Source organism: Cyprinodon variegatus, unplaced genomic scaffold (genome assembly GCF_000732505.1).
Source record: "Cyprinodon variegatus isolate N-32 unplaced genomic scaffold, C_variegatus-1.0 Scaffold623, whole genome shotgun sequence".
Taxonomy (NCBI): domain Eukaryota; kingdom Metazoa; phylum Chordata; class Actinopteri; order Cyprinodontiformes; family Cyprinodontidae; genus Cyprinodon; species Cyprinodon variegatus.
Genome location: NW_015151076.1, coordinates 291,806 through 309,378, shown reverse-complemented (window position 1 = coordinate 309,378; position 17,573 = coordinate 291,806). Strand labels below are relative to the sequence as shown.

At 41.0% G+C, this 17,573-nt stretch overlaps 1 protein-coding gene across 2 annotated transcripts in view; it reads right to left on the bottom strand.

Annotated features, from left to right (window-relative positions):
* Nucleotides 1–614: 614 nt before the first annotated feature.
* Nucleotides 615–17,573, bottom strand: part of runx3 (runt-related transcription factor 3) — a 57,750-nt gene continuing 40,791 nt past the window's right edge. Inside the window, exons 6-8 of one of the 2 annotated variants that reach the window (XM_015393062.1) lie at nucleotides 14,147–14,293; nucleotides 7,233–7,307; nucleotides 615–2,736 (exon numbers count right to left, since the gene is read on the bottom strand). In XM_015393062.1, the coding sequence (XP_015248548.1) occupies nucleotides 2,252–2,736; nucleotides 7,233–7,307; nucleotides 14,147–14,293 (707 nt within the window). In that variant the 3' untranslated portion in view covers nucleotides 615–2,251. The remainder of the gene's footprint in view (nucleotides 2,737–7,232; nucleotides 7,308–14,146; nucleotides 14,294–17,573) is intronic. The other variant, XM_015393063.1, reaches the window with a different exon arrangement.

The window sequence follows — 17,573 nt, the reverse complement described above, 5'->3', positions numbered from 1 at the left end:
ATGATAGTTTTTTCAGGTTTTTAACCAAGCAGAGGTTTAAGAAGGCTGAGAATACAACATGCTTTTTCTTTGGTAGAAAAGAGAAAACATTTGCGGAATAAAGCGGAAAACTTCTTGCATACATGTATCTCTTCACCTAAGCTCCAAATACAACATCTTTGGATCAGTCTTCACCCCGAGATTAAACCTCAGCTGTGTAGCAACTAGATATTCATCTCTGAGACATAACTATTGTCTTGTAACTTTCAGACACCTGATATGTGTTGTAAATACGTTAGCCCAGCACAGGAGAAAATGATCTGCACAGGCGTGTGAACAAATGCCAGAGCATGATCAGTAAATTAGAGCAAGAGGGACAGTCGTGACCACAAATGCTTCAAAGCATTGCTGATTATTTAGAACAAAGGGACCTGTGCAGAACAAGAGACTGCCCAGAGTGTTGGATAAAAAAGATCCCACCCTCGACCCCTTCTCTTCTTTCTGTCCCCTTAAAAAGGCCCTGGGGACAGTGGGAATGTGCAGACACGCCTGTGCTGCAGGATTGTCATTAACTTTTATTAATTTTTTTTCAAAAGGACACTTGAATTGTGTTTAAACCTGTGCAGAAATATTTCATATTTCACTCTGCACAATTTCAAATAACCAAATAAAATATAAAAAAGTAGAAAAAAGAAATAGTGCAAAAAAATAGCTTTTTTATTTATTTTGTAAGCGCAGGAAGGCAAATTGTAAATAGTTTCAAAGATCATGCACTGGAAAAATTGAAATCTAGATAAGTAATTTTTTTCTTAAAATAAGTGCATTTGTTTTTGGATTGAGGAGGTAAAACAGACATTTTGCCAAGGAAACAAGACAATTTACAATTAAAACAAGAAAACATAATTGCATTGTATTATATCAACGGTCTTAATATATAATTATCTTATTTTAAGAGTAAAAATACTCATTACCTTGGCAAATTATCCAATTTACCTACTCAAATTAAGGGTAAAAACACTTAATTTAAGAAATTTCAACTTATGTCTAGATAGTTTTTTCCAGCGTGGCTCTAGGATCTTTTTGGGCATAGTTCATTTGGAATAAAGGTTTTAGTGCACCAAAGCTACATTGGAAGGCAACAAAGTTACGTTAAAAGTATTTTTTTTTTCATAATTTAGTTGCAATATATTACAAAAACTCCAAATTCATACTTAACAAACATGGTATATATACTGCTTAAATGCTTATAAAAAAAAGGAAGAATGAAAGATAAACGATTAAGGATTTGGGGTATTTGCATACATTTCCCCAAATTTTGGCTCAAATAAATATCAAGAGTTAACCACGTCATCCAGTTAAAATAATAGAGGAAATAAATTCAGACAAGGTCTTTAAAACCTTTCGGGGGAAAAAAAGAAGTAGAGAGAGAAGTTGGAAAATTTCTGAGTACAGACAACAGGACTAGACTTATCTGCAGAAAATAAATCGAACCATATTTGCCTTTGACATTCCTTCAATTATCATATTTTGTCCTGCTCGAACGCGATACACTGATGAAACAGCAGAGAATTCATTTCTGAAACTTGAAAAAAGGCTTCTCTCTAAATAATGCAGCAATTGTTCTGAGACATTTCATCTCTAACCAAAAGGTGAATGTCTCGTTGTGGATAATAAATAGACCAATAGGTTCTGCAGAAGTACTCTGAGCACATGAAACAGCCCTGTATGCTTAGAAAAACATTTTTACATCTGATGCAAATTTTTTACAAAAATGAAAAGCTTAAAAGGACCGATTGCTACAGCAGTGCAGCCATGCTTTGCGAGGAGTCGGTCATGGAGCAGAAAACCAGTCTGACTTCTCTTCTGCAGCAGCCAAATGAGTTGCATCAGTTTGTTTGATGAATGTCTGCTGTGGTTTTCAGCTCATCAGCTGTACTGATTGTTTGTACCTCCACGCTGTTGTTCGTTTGACTTTGAGTACCTGTATACATCACGGCGATGGCTTTCTAAGTATTATTTACAGTCTCCGCTGAATGTCGTCTCCACTCATATGGCTTTAGGTCTTAGAGTACAAGTTTCAGCGCAGTGCAAGAGTTCACTCAGAAATTACAAATTGTCTTTAAAAAGTAAAAGCAATAGTCTTTAAAGCGAGAAAAGAGGCAAACATGCAACATTTTTGTTTTTTTTTTCTTCTTTCAGTGTTCGGCTTTGTTGTTCATCTTTATCTTTCCTTCTCCGCCTTCTCTTCTCCCGATCTTCAGCTCTTTTTCAGTCAATATGGCCTCCAGACGGACTCATCCAAGCGACCCGAAGCGCTCATGGCCGTCGGGGAGTTGCTGTGGCTGCCGTCCGCCTCCACGCCCTCACTTTGGGTGTTCAGGCCCGGGTTCATCAGGCTATTGTTCCCTCCAGTGCCCGTGGCCCCCGAGCACGACAGGAGCCGGGTGGGGGAGCGCTCCCCCCCGGTGTTCCCTGGCGCCACCATAGAGAACTGGTAGGATCCGGAGCCCGTACCATAATACAGGTAAGAGTTGGACTGGAAGTTTTGAGACTGGTTATTTGAGTACGGGGGCGGCAGGTAGGTGTGGTATCTGGAGGAGGCAGACATGCTCAGGCCGCTGATGCCGGTGCTGGAGGTGTTGGCAGGGGAAGGGAAGGCCCCCGGGTAGTAGTGCATACGGTGGTCTGAGAAGCGAGGGTCCGTCAGTGGGGACAGAGACGGAAAGGTGGTCCTCTGTGGGAAGAGATCTGTAGTCCCTGCGTGAGACACAAAGACAAAACTATCATTATTCATCCACGACGGAAAACTGCTGCCAACTCTGATGAAGCGGCAAATCAACCATTTCCCTTCTGCAAGCACCAGAAATCTCCATATTAATACACATTTCCAGAGCAGCAAACCTTTCTAAACCTCAATTCTGTGCTCAAATTTCCTCTGATAAACCACTGTATGGAAATATTTGCTCTAAAGTAATGAACTGAGACATTTTTGGCCTGCTAACAGTCATCAAACATTGACAGCACATCATCCCACAACCTCCTGCACAAGACCCAAGTCATGAAAAGGCCCATCTTGAAACTGCCTCTCACTGGCTGTTCAAAAGGAAATCAACGTACCCTGAGCAATGAAAAGGAGCATTGTCAGTGCTGACGGGTGCTTTGTATAAACACCGACGGCTTGTTTCTGTGTTGTGCAACATGTCATAAATCATGCTTAGGTGAAACAGGCAGACATTCACAATTAGATGGCTTGAAAAAGAGAGTTGGGAGGAGGAAGGAGGAGTTTTCTGCATTTGCCTAAATGTGTATAACAGAAGAGATCCTGTCAAAGTTAAACTGGAAGTGTGAGCTTACAGGTAAAGATCTGAATCCTTCAAGATCTTTACAAATGATTTAACAGCCGCAAAGGAAATGTGAATTAAATGAGAGGCTGTCATGCGTGTCGGAACACCAGAAGTTGACTTGGTTTGCTTAATTATCACTTACTTTGAAAACTTCTCTGTAAGATTGTAACACCAAATCATTTTTTTTCAGCTTAAAATGTCTGTATTGGAAAAACTTTTTTTGTATTAAATATTGTTCACCTTTTTTCTTAGAAAGTAAATTGTTTTTTTCATAAGCTATAATAAAAAAAAACATCAAAATGAACAGAAAGCATTTTAAATTTATTATACTGTGATTCATTATTTTATAAGATTAATTTTTTTTTTACTTAAATAAATAAACTTTCTAATCCTATTTGAGTTTTTTATTTTTATTTTGTTTTGGCCTGTACTTAGAATATAAAAAATAAAATAAAGGTATGACTTCCCATGAAATTCAGCTATTTAAAACTAATATAGACCAAAATGTTTTCTGGCTGTGAAGCATGGGCGGTTCTAGACAGGGGCCAAAGGGGGTCGATGCCCATGTAGATGTCCTGCCTCCTGTACCGAAGATATAATACAAAAATCAGTTCTAATGAAGTTCTAGGCACTGGAACAGACATGGTTACTGATAGGTCCTTTGGATCCATTTCACTTTTTTTCTTCAAAAAATTCAGTTTTACTAATTATTTAAAAACAAAAAGGTGACAGCTTCAGTGGTATTGAGATAGGATTCCAGTTTTTTACTGCTAAATGTTTTTTTTTTTTCAAAACAAATAAAAGAAACATAATTTTTTCCGGTTGATTTGTTCGTTTTTTTTTTTTTATTTTTTTTTTTTTGGAAACTTTTATTTTTACTTTAAGTTAGAAATATGTAAAATTCCTAAATTATAAATGTATATTGACCTAATATTTCAAATAATAGCTTTATTTGATCTTTTAGTTTTTTACATAGCTACGGGATTTTTATTTTGATTTTAACGATAATCCAAATGAACATTTTAGAGCTAAAAATAAATATTTTCAGTGGGAATAAATATCATTTTAATTAAACCTAATTCATGCAGCTCTCTTAATATATTTTAATCCCTTGGGATGTTTTTTTGTTACATGTTGGCCCCCTCTTGGCCCCCTGGTACATTTGGTTTAGAACCGCCAATGCTGTGAAGGTCATCTGGAAGAAGTTGAATTTAAGGGAAAGTTCCTCAGAGCGGCTGTTAGCTTCGGGAGCACCACCTGCTGCCATTTATTTATTTATTCATCCACACAGAGCTCAATCTTTACTTGTTAATGTCCGAATGTGGCATTCTGTGGCTCAATGTGCTCACATGACTGTAAGTGTAAAATAGAGATTTGGATAGCGGAGAAAAGAGAGCTTGTATTTATGAAACAGCAAATGCTTGTAATCTTTCACTCCGGGGTGGGGGGGTGGGGGGGTCAGAAGTACGTGCTGTATGGTCGTTTCAATCTTTCTATCTTTGTCTTGGGAACTGGGTCCATTTTCAGCCACTGAAAATAGAAAATGTTCCTTTGCAATTTCTATATCTGCTGATATACTAGCCTTTTTTTTTATTCTTAACACATTTTTTGCATTTTGTTTTCCTTTTCTTTCATCAAAGCAGAAAGTGTCGCTAGTGGGGGTGCTGTTTCTTTTTCAACAGTCTACCAGATTCAGCAGTCGGGTATGTATCTGATTTCATGCGAGGAAAATCCAAGACATCAGCTGCTGTTGATTCTGGTGAAGTGGAGTCAGATTATTTCCTACCGGACTCCCAAAAAGCCTTTGCTCCCTCTCTGCCTGTGTGTCTGTCTGTCTCTGTGTGTGTGTTCCTTAATCTCTCCCCGCCTGGTCTAAATTTAGGCCTAAAGGAGGGGTGGGGGCACCATGATGGCCGTGGCTGCTGCGCACCCACTCTGCTCAGGATCTCTAGCTTTGATTGGAGTTGGTGGAAACACGTTGCCTAAACTCTGGCTGGGATCGACTCCTGCATCCTGTCAGGGGAAACTGGATTGGACACTTATCACAACACCTTAATGGGTTTGTTCAGGCTCAGGCTCTTGGCTGCAAGCCACAAGGTGTCTGCAGACACCTTTAGGCTCCATGGTAAATTAGCTCCCTCTAGAGGAGAGAGAGAGCTAAACAAACTGTAACTAAGCAGAGCTGTGCTTCTTCTTGCTCCTGCATACCTTTTTGCATCCCCACCCTCCCCCACCCAGTGTAAGTACAGGCCTTGCTGTTGTGGCCGTGGTATCGGCGGTGCATCTCTGGCTGAGATGGTCCTCCCAACCGAGCCCCGCAGTAGTTGCCTGTAACCTCAGCTCCACAAACCCCACACATGATCTCCATTAGACTCATCTGAAACGTGTTGACTAAATTGCAGGGACAGGAGAAGGGATGGAACCCAGAGGGCTCCCTGGCACAGTCTGCTGTCTGTGATGTTCCCAGTCTGTGAAGTGGGTAGGTGGGAATCAGTTATTTTATTGAGAACATTGTGTTCCAGCGCTCCTTCTTTTCCTCCGCTGCTTCTAAGTTCTGCAAACTCTTAAAGGGCGGAGCTTTCCTCCTTTCCACATAGCTCAAGAAGTCCACTAGTCAACACTCAAGCGTGTAACCCAGATATGGATGGAGGTTTGTCTCATTTGCTTACAGGAGAAACTGATTTTGGTTGGCGGGTTCGAGACGATCGCCTCCCTGTGTGTTTGTGCATTTGGGCGTACGTGTGTGTGTGTTTCTGTCCGAATGTGGTAGGTGGCGATGGGAAGATGCAAATCCAAGCGCTCACCTGTGAAATGTTTACTCTGGCTTGATGCAAACTGTGACAGCCAGGGCCCGACGAATGGTGTCTCAGGCAAATAAGGTGGAGGGAAGGAAAAAAGGGCAAAGAGAACTCCAGATGGTGCAGCTACGTGCTGATATCCCCAAAGAGACCTCTCCTCTCCTCAGTATTAAATAATCAGACTGGTTTTGGCGGTTTTAACGGTGGATGCTGTTAATATTAGGAGTCACTTTTGATAACTATGAGTAGGCGGCGGCTGCTGCTGCTGTGCATACCAAAGAATCGGAGACTCAAATGAACACAAATGATTTCCAGGTGTTTATTTAAGCACCAAGCCTTCTCAGTCCCAGCTTCAAGCTGAATGCAAATGACAATCACCTCTGTGCTGTGGAAGCGCGGTCCACAGCCTCCACAGCTTCATCTATGCCAGCGCTTCATCATGTCACAGCAGAGGGGTTTTGCATGTTCTCTACTTGTGACATGCAACACGAGATATGGGAAGTGGAATTTGTGATTGTAGAAAAACCTGAGATTTTACTAATGTATCAACAACCAAGGTGACATGATTACTTTGTTTATTTGTTAAGTAAATCTTTTTACTCAGAGATACATTATTTTTCCCTGTGACTTTCTAATCGCTACTGGTCTTTTGTGTCTATAGCTTATTTCAAATCTTCAAAGCACCAGTTTTGAAAATCATATTTCTATGTTCATCAATTGAGAATGAGGCTCTTAAGCCCCGTCTAAAGGTCTGCTTTGTGTCTGAAAGTGGCTCCTCTTTACAGTGGGAGTGGATGATTCAGCATGTCTGGTGTTGGTGGTTTCTGGGCAAGGCACGGATTAAAGGCAGTGGGGGCTGCTAAGAAAGCACAGACCCGCATCGGCTACAGACAAAGGAAAGAAAGACCGAGTAGGAGGGGAGGAAAAGGGGAGCCTTGGCAGTGGTGTTGGTGGAATGTAATGGGATGTAGTAAGGCTTTTCTCACTAAATAAAAACAGATCTTTGCCCTTATGTTGCATCCATGATGGTTTATTAAAATCCAGCCCCTTTAAGCAGAGTCACACAGTTGTTTTAGTGTAGAAATATGAGGAGCTGATGTTAGTTTCTCACCTGGCCATGACCTCAGATCCTCCTCCACCTTACATGTCTTCAGAGTGGGGGTGTCCATCTGCTCAGGCCACAAACCTGCAATAAAAAACAAATGAACCAACAGATCAATATTGGAATCATCCTGTTATAAGTTACATGCAGTCATTTACTCAATTCCTGTTCATGCAAGATTTTCTTTGTAAAATTATGAATTAAAATAAACTTGTTATGTTTAATATTCTCAACAATAAAAAAATAAGACTTGAAGTAAATGAAAAGCCCAGATTTTTCTCAAATATGTGTCGGTTGTGATTTATGCTTATAGCCGGAAAATCATTGTATTTGGCTTGAGAACATACAACACAATCCAAGTACCCTTTTTATGACAGACTGGCCCAAACTGTCCTGACACATGGCGGTTTGGAGATGTTTGTTCCTGTCACCGGTTGGCATCTGCTGACTGAGCTGTGAAGACTGGGAAGAGAAGGGGTGGGTTTCTCACCACAGTGAGACCAGGCTTGGAAAAACACGCTCCATGGGTGCCTATGAGGTATTTTTGGGACCTTCAGGCCAGACACTGGAGGAGGTGAGATCTCTGAAGGGTAGGACACTCAGTTGCCTGTCCAGCAGAGCTGTCAGGAGGCGAAGAAGAGGTCAAGGACCTGCTGGCCCAACGCGTGGGACCCAGCTTCACACCCGGCAGCTACACCGCAGCAGGCTCAAACAGCTGGTATTTATTCAACGTCTCAGATGGTATATTTTCTACAAGATAACCTGCACAAAGCTCTACGGACACGCGGGCTGTTTAACTCAATTATTAGGCAGCCAAATTAATCCCAAAGTTTTCTGCTTTTTTGTGACCAGAGCAGGTAACCGTGATTGTAATCCCACAAGAAAATTCCCAATCTCTGATTGTGACAACTAGTTCTTCTAATGATGCCAAAGGGCAGAGTGTGGGGGGGTGGGCACTGAGCTTTTCAGCCACAGGTTGTGTAAGATCTTTGCTTCCTCTGGAGCCCCTCTACTTCCTTTGCAAATGTCCAAATCAGCACTCAGCCACCGAGAGGTCCCTCGCTACGCCTCACAATGGCAAATTCTTACACATAAATGGCCTTATTCAGAAAAGCTTGCAAGCAGCTGGTGCGATTCGCTCAAGAAAATAAACATTTCCTTCAAATATTTTGATTGGCCAGCAGACAACATCAATACCAGAGGCACAGATTACCCCTGTTAATAGGAGGACTAGCCCCCTAGGAGGAGCTGAGGAGTGGGGAACGGTGAAGTGTTGACTGCGTCACTAATTAGGCCGCCCTGGGATGGTTTCGGCGCAATTTTGGGGATGACAAGAATTAATCCCCCTGCTTTTGAAGTTTATGTGCAGATGAAAGGGATGGCTGAGATGTTGCTTGAGCCAAAATGGCGTCCCGTCCTCATGACTCCGGATCTAGCAACGCCTCTGAGACATGTAATGCATTTGGCGTAATGAAGCGTGTCATTGAGACACAGTGAATACTGGTCCTTGTGTTGACTTCCTGTTTCGCTCAGGCCTTAGGCGTCGCACAGGGGAGAGAATGTGTGTATGAGAGAGGAAGACAGAAAGAAAGACGCCAAGCAAGGAAAGCAGAGAGAGAAGGAGAGCGTGTTACAGAGGGGAGGAACACGGCCTTGGCTCAGCTATGCGGGATATTTGATATGTCTTTTGAGCCCTCACTTATAACGTGAGCAAAAACAAACACACAGGCTAAAAAATCCTACATTTTCGCTCCCTCGCCCGCCCTTCCCGTCTCTCCCCTGACTCAATAGAGACTGTTCATGGCATACATGTAGTTTCTGTAATTGCTGAAATGTTAGACTCAGCCTCACTCTGATGTGAAATTATAACTTACACAAACAGTAGAGCCTGGTTTAAAAAAAGATCTCGCTCACTCTCACTTCTCCTTTTTCGTAGATTTTCACCAAGTCGGTGGCTTCAAAAGATTTCTCTTTTATACACAAACATTTTTAGTTTGAAAATTGATTTCTGGGTCACGAGAAAAAACAAAAAAAAAAACTAACCACAAGTAAAGCTTTCAGACACCATGACAAATAAACTCCGTGGCAGCCGCTGGCATATTATGTAAATATTTAAGTGCAGAAGTAAAACACGGCGTCTAAAAGACTCCAGATTCCTTCTTCTTTTTGGTGATGCTATCGTCAGACCATTCTGCCTTGGTTTGCCAGAAACCTAACGAGCATGACGCCTTCTCTCAAACCGGCCTGCCGCTACCTGACTGTGCTAATTTCCTGCCCTGCTACCGCTTCTAATTGGCTTATCATGTCACTCTCAACGTGTGAATTAGTTGTGTGCCTCCCGGCCGAGGCGCCGGCAAGCGGTGCCCCCTCAAACCCGGGGGTCTGGCCGGCTTGTTTATGCGGAGTAAACAGTGTGGTCGCTGTGGACGAGTCAGGAGGAGGTACAACTGTACTAAAAACCTTCTCAAGTTAAGTCCAGGCCAGAGGCCACGGCGTTAGGATACAGAGTCCAACTGCCAAAGCACAGCTGCAGCAGATGAGTGCCAGTTCAGAGAAATGGAGCCAGAAGTAACAACATTTGGATTGAGTATCATACATGGAAAGGATTTACTCTTTCCTATGTACGAAGCCATGCAAAATATTCATACTTCTGTGTATTTGGGATTTCACATGATCGAACTACACAGAATAGAACATAATATATAAAAAAGAAATTTGATGGATAGGTTTTAAACTATATTCGGATTAAAATCTGTAAAAAATGGCATACCTCCTGTAGACTAGCTTTGGTCAGCTACATTATGTTTGAAATGGTGATTCTGACAGGGAAAATGTTTTTTTGTTTTTTTCAGATACCAGGAATGCATGTTCAGCAATACTAATACATATCAAACTGGCTTGCCATAGCCTGTTGTGACCACAGTAATTATTTCTTGAATGGTAGTGAAACATTTGATCTATTTAGGTGAAATCACCTGGCAGCAGGTGAGGATGAGGTCTAGAAAAATAGTTTTAATATATAGAACCTGTTCATCATCTCATGGGTTCCTCCTCATGTTCATTCAGTCTTCCATCACACAGTTAATACTGAGTGCCTGTTTGCAGCCGCACTTCAGATGTCATCATCCCAATAAATGGCTGTTATTAGCGGCTATCAGTCCCATAGAATGGCTTCAGATTGTGGCAGTAGGTCCAGTAGGTTGTTATCATCGAGTGAATCCTAATCCTAACCCTAAAGTAATTTTTTCCCCCCCTGTGGAATAAATGAATCTATTCATGTGTAATCTGACAATAATTTCAGTAGTTCTTCATGTACTGTAAATATAACTAAATAAAAAGTCAGATCGGGTGGAAAGCATTCTCCCGTTAGATGCTGCTACCGCTATGTTTCACTGTGGTGATGATGTGTTTGTGGTTATGTGTGGTGAGTTTTTTTTTTTTTTATGGGTTAAATGGCTCAATTCATGCGCTAAACAGATTTAACAGATTCTGCTACCTGAGCTGTGGATAGCTGCAGCTCCCCCAGAGTTAGCCATCTGCTATTCCTCATGTTGCTTTTTTTTTCTTTATTGCTAAAATTTGATTATCACCTTTAGTCTATTTAGTAATTAAGTGGGACAGTAGTTCCATTAGATTTTATTTATTGGTGTCAGAGTATCGGGCCACATTTTTAGGTTTTTGTTCAGAAAATTAAATTAAATTGAAACTGTTTTTTCCACCACTTCATCATTTATGCAGTAACCCTTGTTTGCCTTACAGCATGAAATCCCCATAAATGACAGAGGTTTGTGGTTCTATCTGGACTAAATGCAAAGCTTTTTGCAAGCGGTTGTTCAAATACGAGCATGGTTTGAAAAATGAATTGAAGCAGGATTGTATCAGTTCTGTAAGGTTTTAGCAGCAGATATTGATACCGTCACCACACATAGCGAGACGCCCAGAAAGGCTTTGGAGCCCTCATCAAAGCTCTGGATGGTGGAACGTTACGCTTTGGGTCTGATATTCATCTTCACAGGGGGAACACACAGGTGTTGGAACAAATAACATGTCAAATGACACCACCTCAAAAGTGCCAACACTTTCTGTTTGGATGATTAAATTGCTGCTGCGTTTCCTCTCCCCCCCTTCTTAACTGTTAAAGCAAGAAAAAGTAAAAAAAAAAACGTCTGTTAGAGCTCATGCCAGGAGCATGTTGAGTTTTGTCTGGAATAAGGTAAAAACTAAAATCTGTTGTTTTTTTTTCACTCTTTGAGCTAAAACACTTCTTTAATCATGCCTTCTGCCTTTCTTTTAGACTGGAAATACCTGTGTACACACACTCCAGTGCTGTCAAACTCACATGAACCTGGAGCAAGGGAAAAAAAGAAAACGATGCCACCCACAGATGCATGCGGCTACACATGTATCTCACTTGAGGTTTTGAAAACCAGAATAACAATTTAGTGCTTGATTGTCTGAGTGTCAGATTTGCTTGGCTGCACCGGGCGAACCACACATTTTCAAATACACACACACACACACACACACACACCCCTCTCCCCCGGCAGAGTATCATTCCACATGTCTAGTACGCTTACCTGTGGCCACCGAATAACAAAAACAAGCAGCGAATGCGGCGTCTGCCAGCAAGCAGGAATCCTGTCACTGCATGCACTGTAATGAGCTCTTAATTACTCCGTCTGTCTCGTGCGCCAACAGAAAACTTACACCATCTGTGTGTGTGGGGGTGTACCTGTTTAGCCATTAGACTGAGGACCATTTTTCCAATTTCACCATCAAATTGGGGACCAGTTGTTGCAAAGTGAGCACATTTTGGCAGTCCTCACATGCTATTTCGCAAATGGTTAGTTTTCGGCCTAAGGTGTCAATTGGTTAGGGTGAGGTATGCATTGGTAATGGTTAGGGTTTGTTTTAGGGTTAGGGCATAGAAAGGGTTGAAAATGACTGAAAATCAACACATGGTCCTCACTACGATGGGAGAACGAGTATGGGTGTGTGTGTGAGAGAGAAACGTTTTTATTATTATTTTTCACTTTTATTTTTCATGGTGCAACTCTGTGATTTAAGATTTTGCACAGATGTCTGAAGACGCGTCCTGCTGACAACAGAACAGACGGTATTTCACAGCCCAGACGACGGAATGAAGCAAGAAGGATTTGAAGAGAGGTGACACCATATTTTCCCTCCTCTTCTTTTTCTGGTCGTTCTCAGGGGGGAAAATGTAGGATAATGGAAAACATCTTTTGTAACAGCGAGGCGGGAATCCATTTAATTATAACTTGCTGATGGGTGATCTGTCATTCAGCAATACTCAAACAAACAGGCCTCGCGATTTAAAGTATCAGCGGAGCATAAGAGCCTCTGGCGTAGCTGTAAAAAGCAGAGACGTGCGTGTTGTTGATATGTAAACACCTCCCCACGTCTCTTGGTGGGATTTATTACAACTAGTCTATTTTTGTTAGAGCTTTGCTTCTAATTCTGCAGCCCTTGTTGTCCGCACGTACTGGATGCTGCTCAGCAAAGAAGTAGTAGGGAGGGCCCGGCCATCTTGCTTTTTTATTTAATTATTTTACCACTCTTGCCCTCGGGTGTGGGATATAAAACGCTAATACCACAGATTAAGGTGTGTGGTTTTTACGGCCCTTCCCCTCCTTTGCAGCTGTAACACGAAGCTCAAGGTCTTCAGCGTGTCTGACACTTCCAGCTGATGTTAACATGTTTTGTCGGCCCTCCGTATATATTCGCCGCGCGAGTGTGTGTTGCGACACAGCAGCCCTTTGAAGACTCGAAAGCCTGTGATGCTCTAATTCCCGTCCTAATCCTGCGCGAGGAGTCTGCCGTCTGGACTGTGTCTGCACACCTCTGCGCCCCGCAGATTCAAGACAGTCCTCAGAAGCTTAAAGCTCCCAGTATAAGCCTAGCTGCAGGGGACTTTCTGCTGGCAGACAACCCACAGAGCTTCTGCCAAAACAGAAAATTACCATCATAGTGGCAGCATTGTGCACTGTACATAAAAAAAGGAGCAAACCATTTCAGAGTTTAGCGGTTGCTGCTGTTTCTAAAATGACTGATGTGTTTTCATCCCAGCACAGAATGTGCAGGGAAACAACATTTGAGGTAACAGAAAGTAAGGACATGGGGCAGAATAGGTGAAGCACCCTGTGTTCCCAGCAGTCAGCTGTTAGATTAGGCCCAAACTGGTGACTCAGCGCTGCCTAAGCTTAAGCACAAGGCCAAACACTGTACGGCTGTGATGCACTGAGATAGGGCCGTGCCCACGCACAGCTCCCAAACAAACCCTCCTGTCCGCAGCAACACGCTTGCACAGAGGTAATGAGAATCATTAGGCAGCATGAGAACTTGGGAGTGGGCGGGAGGGGAGTGAACACATTTATCCAGCATGCTTCCAGATATCCCACTGAAGAGGCGCTGACACATGATGAGGAATGAAGACTCATCCTCAGCCCGGCCGTCATCCAGGCAGCTGTTCACACACACACACACAGCAATGATAACAGAAAAAAGAAATTCCTACCACCTCAGTCTAAGTCACAGTCTTCCTGCCACCCCCACACATTTGACCAATCTGAGAGTGACGCTAGTGCCAAGGTAGCGGACGGCTGTTACATTCCCGATGCTGTAATGTGAGGTTGAGTCGACTGGCAGGACTGGCTGTGTCACCTGGCAGTTGGTTCTGTGGGTTTGGGGGTTATCTAGGACAAACCCACCCCCGCCCCCTTGACACATTCACAGCCAACTCAAACTCAGTCTGAATGCCTCTTCCTAAACCCCTCCACAGCATTCCAGCTCTACATAGACTGTGCTGCAGATTATTTCAACCGGTTTCTCTGGGTGAGGAGATTATTTTTTGGTGCTGTGTTTTCATTTAGAGGAGGTTGGCTCTGAATGTCTTAAGTACCCACCTTGCGTGGTGCTGAGATGCGTCTGATGGATGGGGCGGGGGTTGTTGTTCACTGGGCCTATCCGCATAGTCCGCTGGTAGCGCTCGATTTCTGATAGCCGGTCAGAGAACTGCATCTTTGTGGTGTCTTCCATCTTCACTCTGTGCCCTGAAAGAGTGAGAAACATGCAACTTTAAATTTTTTTGCAAAGACAGATTTAACTTTTCTAAAGAAAAATTTAGTTATTTTAATATCAACAAATATTAGGAAGTTTACTTATTAATTATTAGATTAAAAAAATGACACCTATGCATCACATAGATTCTTTCCACGCAAAAAATATTTCCAGTATTTATTTCACTGGAAATAAGTAAAAAAAGTCTTAAATTAAGTGTATATACCCTTAATTTGAGTAGGCAAATTAGATAGCTTGCCAATGGAATGGATACTTTTGCTCTTAAAATAAGATAATTAGATAATATGCACTTGAAATAAGACCATGCAATTGTTTTTTTCTTATTTTAAGAGCAAATTGTCTTGTTCTATTGGCAAAATGTCTCTTTTACCTCCTCAATCCAAGAACTAATGTACTTATTTTAAGAAAAAAATTACTTAAATTAAGTTTTTTTCCAGTGTATGTATTAATTAGCTGTTATAAAGCTAATATATTAGAAAATAAGAGGTTTTATATGTTACAGATTTCCTTTATTCATTAAAACCCCAGACTCAAGTTGTCCGACACACATAAAAGGCCATTGCTCATGCTGGGAGTTAAGAGTGCTGCATCCAAGTATTTAAATGAAAAGTTTAGTGGAAGAAAAAAGTGTATCTCCTGCACCATATGGTGTCTAAACTGGAAAAAAAAAATCAAAATCTAGATAAGTCATTTTTTTATTAAAATAAATGCATTTTTTTTCTTGAATTGAGGAAGAAAGTGAGACACTTTGCCAATGAAACAAGACCATTTACATTTAAAATAAGATAAAAAGAATTGCATCGTCTTTCTTTTAAGTGCATATCATCTAATTATTGTATTTGAAGAGCAAAAATATTCATTGCATTGGCAGATCGCCTTATTCACCTACTCAAATTAAAGGCAAATACACTTAATTTAAGAAATTTTAGCTTATTTCTAGATTGTTTTTGCAGTGTAACGTTGCTGGAAACACAGATTTGCTGTTTAGATTCTTTAGATGTTTGATGCAAATCTGTTTCCATTTCCCTATATTGGCTTTTATATCAATGAAAATTCAATCGCATTAATATTAAAGCTTAGAGAGAAAATGCATCTGTTGGCTAAGAAATGGTGTCAGCGGCACAAAGTTTGCCCCCTTTCATTAATCCAAGATAAGCATTTGTAAAGAGGAAGCCACTGTTGCCATGTTTTCAGCTGCCAAACACAAAAATATTATTAGAATGTCAGCAGACCTTGAAATACATCGGCTAGACACTAACTAAATGTTGCTCAAGCTGCACCTGCTGCCACGTCATCGGCAGATAACGATAGTGTAAGTTGTTGAAAATAATAGCTGGAGGAATGTTTTTTTTTCCCGAACCTGAAGTCTAATAAAGTGTGAATAACTGCATTAGGCATATCTGCAAAGAGATGAGGTTAAATGATCTTTATCTTTACTACCTCAATTGAAAGGAAAGCAAAAAAGGTGACTACATCTACCCCTAATAACATGCCCTTCTCTCACTCTCTCACAGAGACACTCACAGCCCTTCACAAACACAAATTGAGGTCTAACTGACACAGCACTTAGTCATAAGGGAGCACCCAGACAAGGTTATGAGACCTACAGTCATCAGTCTTCAACAAAACAGAAAAAAAAAACATGGAAGAGGGAGATGCTTATATGCACATACGGTATAAACCTGAACATGTCCAGTGTGGACGTGTCCAGGAGGTAAAGACCAACTCCAAGAAGAACAAGTGACTCATTTCTGCTGCACCTACAAAACTAACCAACGCACTGAGTGCCCTTACCACTCTGCGGTCCTCTTTGGGGAGCCGTTCTGATTACGCGGACGGACGCATGTGTATTTGCACATGCACAGGCTTCACATGTGAACACACCTTAAATGTCAGTCGTGAGTGCGGATGCCTCTAATGGGGAGAAGAGATTTTAATGTAACTATCAACGCACCAAAACTGTGTGTGTCAACCAGCATGTATACATTCTGTGGTTTTCTCCCTGGCATCTCTACAGAGTAGCCTAATGTGGAGTAATGGCTGTATTTGAATATTTTATCACTATATAAAGAGGGCAGGGCAGACGGACCAATATGGATTTTGCCCGTCCTTTCTCTCAACTGACCCATGGGCAATATATCTTCGCTCGGAGGCTGACCCATGGGTAAAGTTTCCTCCTGTTTACCGCTCTGTCCATTTGTTTGGGCCAACCGCCTCCCTTTAATCTCCTTCTTAAAAACTATAGAGAAATGTCAAGCTTTGACGCCCCCTAGGACGTATTTTTATATTATAGTCTGCAAGTTTTAAAGGGCGTTCACCAGTCACACTGAAGAAACAATCTATAAATAAGTAAATATTTCTTAAATCAAGTGTATTTGCCCTTAATTTTAGTAGGTAAATAAGATGATTTGTCAATTGAATGAGTATTTTTACTCTTAAAATAAGATAATTAGATAATATGCACTTGTAATAAGACAATGCAGTTGCTTTTTCTTATTTTAAATATAAATTGTCTTGTTCCATTGGCAAAGTATCTCGCTTATCTCCGCAATTGAAGACAAAATGCACTTATTTTAAGAAGAAATTACTTGATTTCATTTTTTTAGCAGTGCAAGATTGTTATCCTGCTGATTTTCTTTTGTGACTGTGTAATAAAAGACAAATGTGCTGCACATTCTATGTTTACTGCACTTTGATCTTGTTTCTTTATACTTTCACTTATTTACCATCCTTGTCTCTAATACAACTCCATTATGTCTGCCACACTGTTTTTGTGTTTTGATGTCTTTCACAGATGCTACTAAAGAAATGGGAACAAGCTGTTTTTTTGATAAGAACTTTGAAAACAAAGTGCCTAAGGATAAAATAAAAAATGAGGCTTTTGTTAATTTGTGTTAGAGTGTCAACAGCAGACCAGTTTGTTACTCTGGTTCAGAGGAGTTTCGATTGTTATAAAGATGACTGAGTTCACTGAACAAGCCTATTTTCTGTTTTATGCAATAGTTTTAAATCAACAACTAGGAATTTTTTCAGCATCTTTAATGAAGCATTTCCCTGTCTAGGTTTAAGTATGTCACTTAATTCTACATTGGCCAAAGGATAAAAATCAATCCTTTCTCCTGTTATGTGCTTAACTAAAATAAAGATTAACATAACTTAAACTTTGTTTATAAGATTCTCTGTTTATCGAACAATCCTTCAGATTGAATATTTAGGATTTGCAACTGGATACAATTGAATACAGCTCACCGT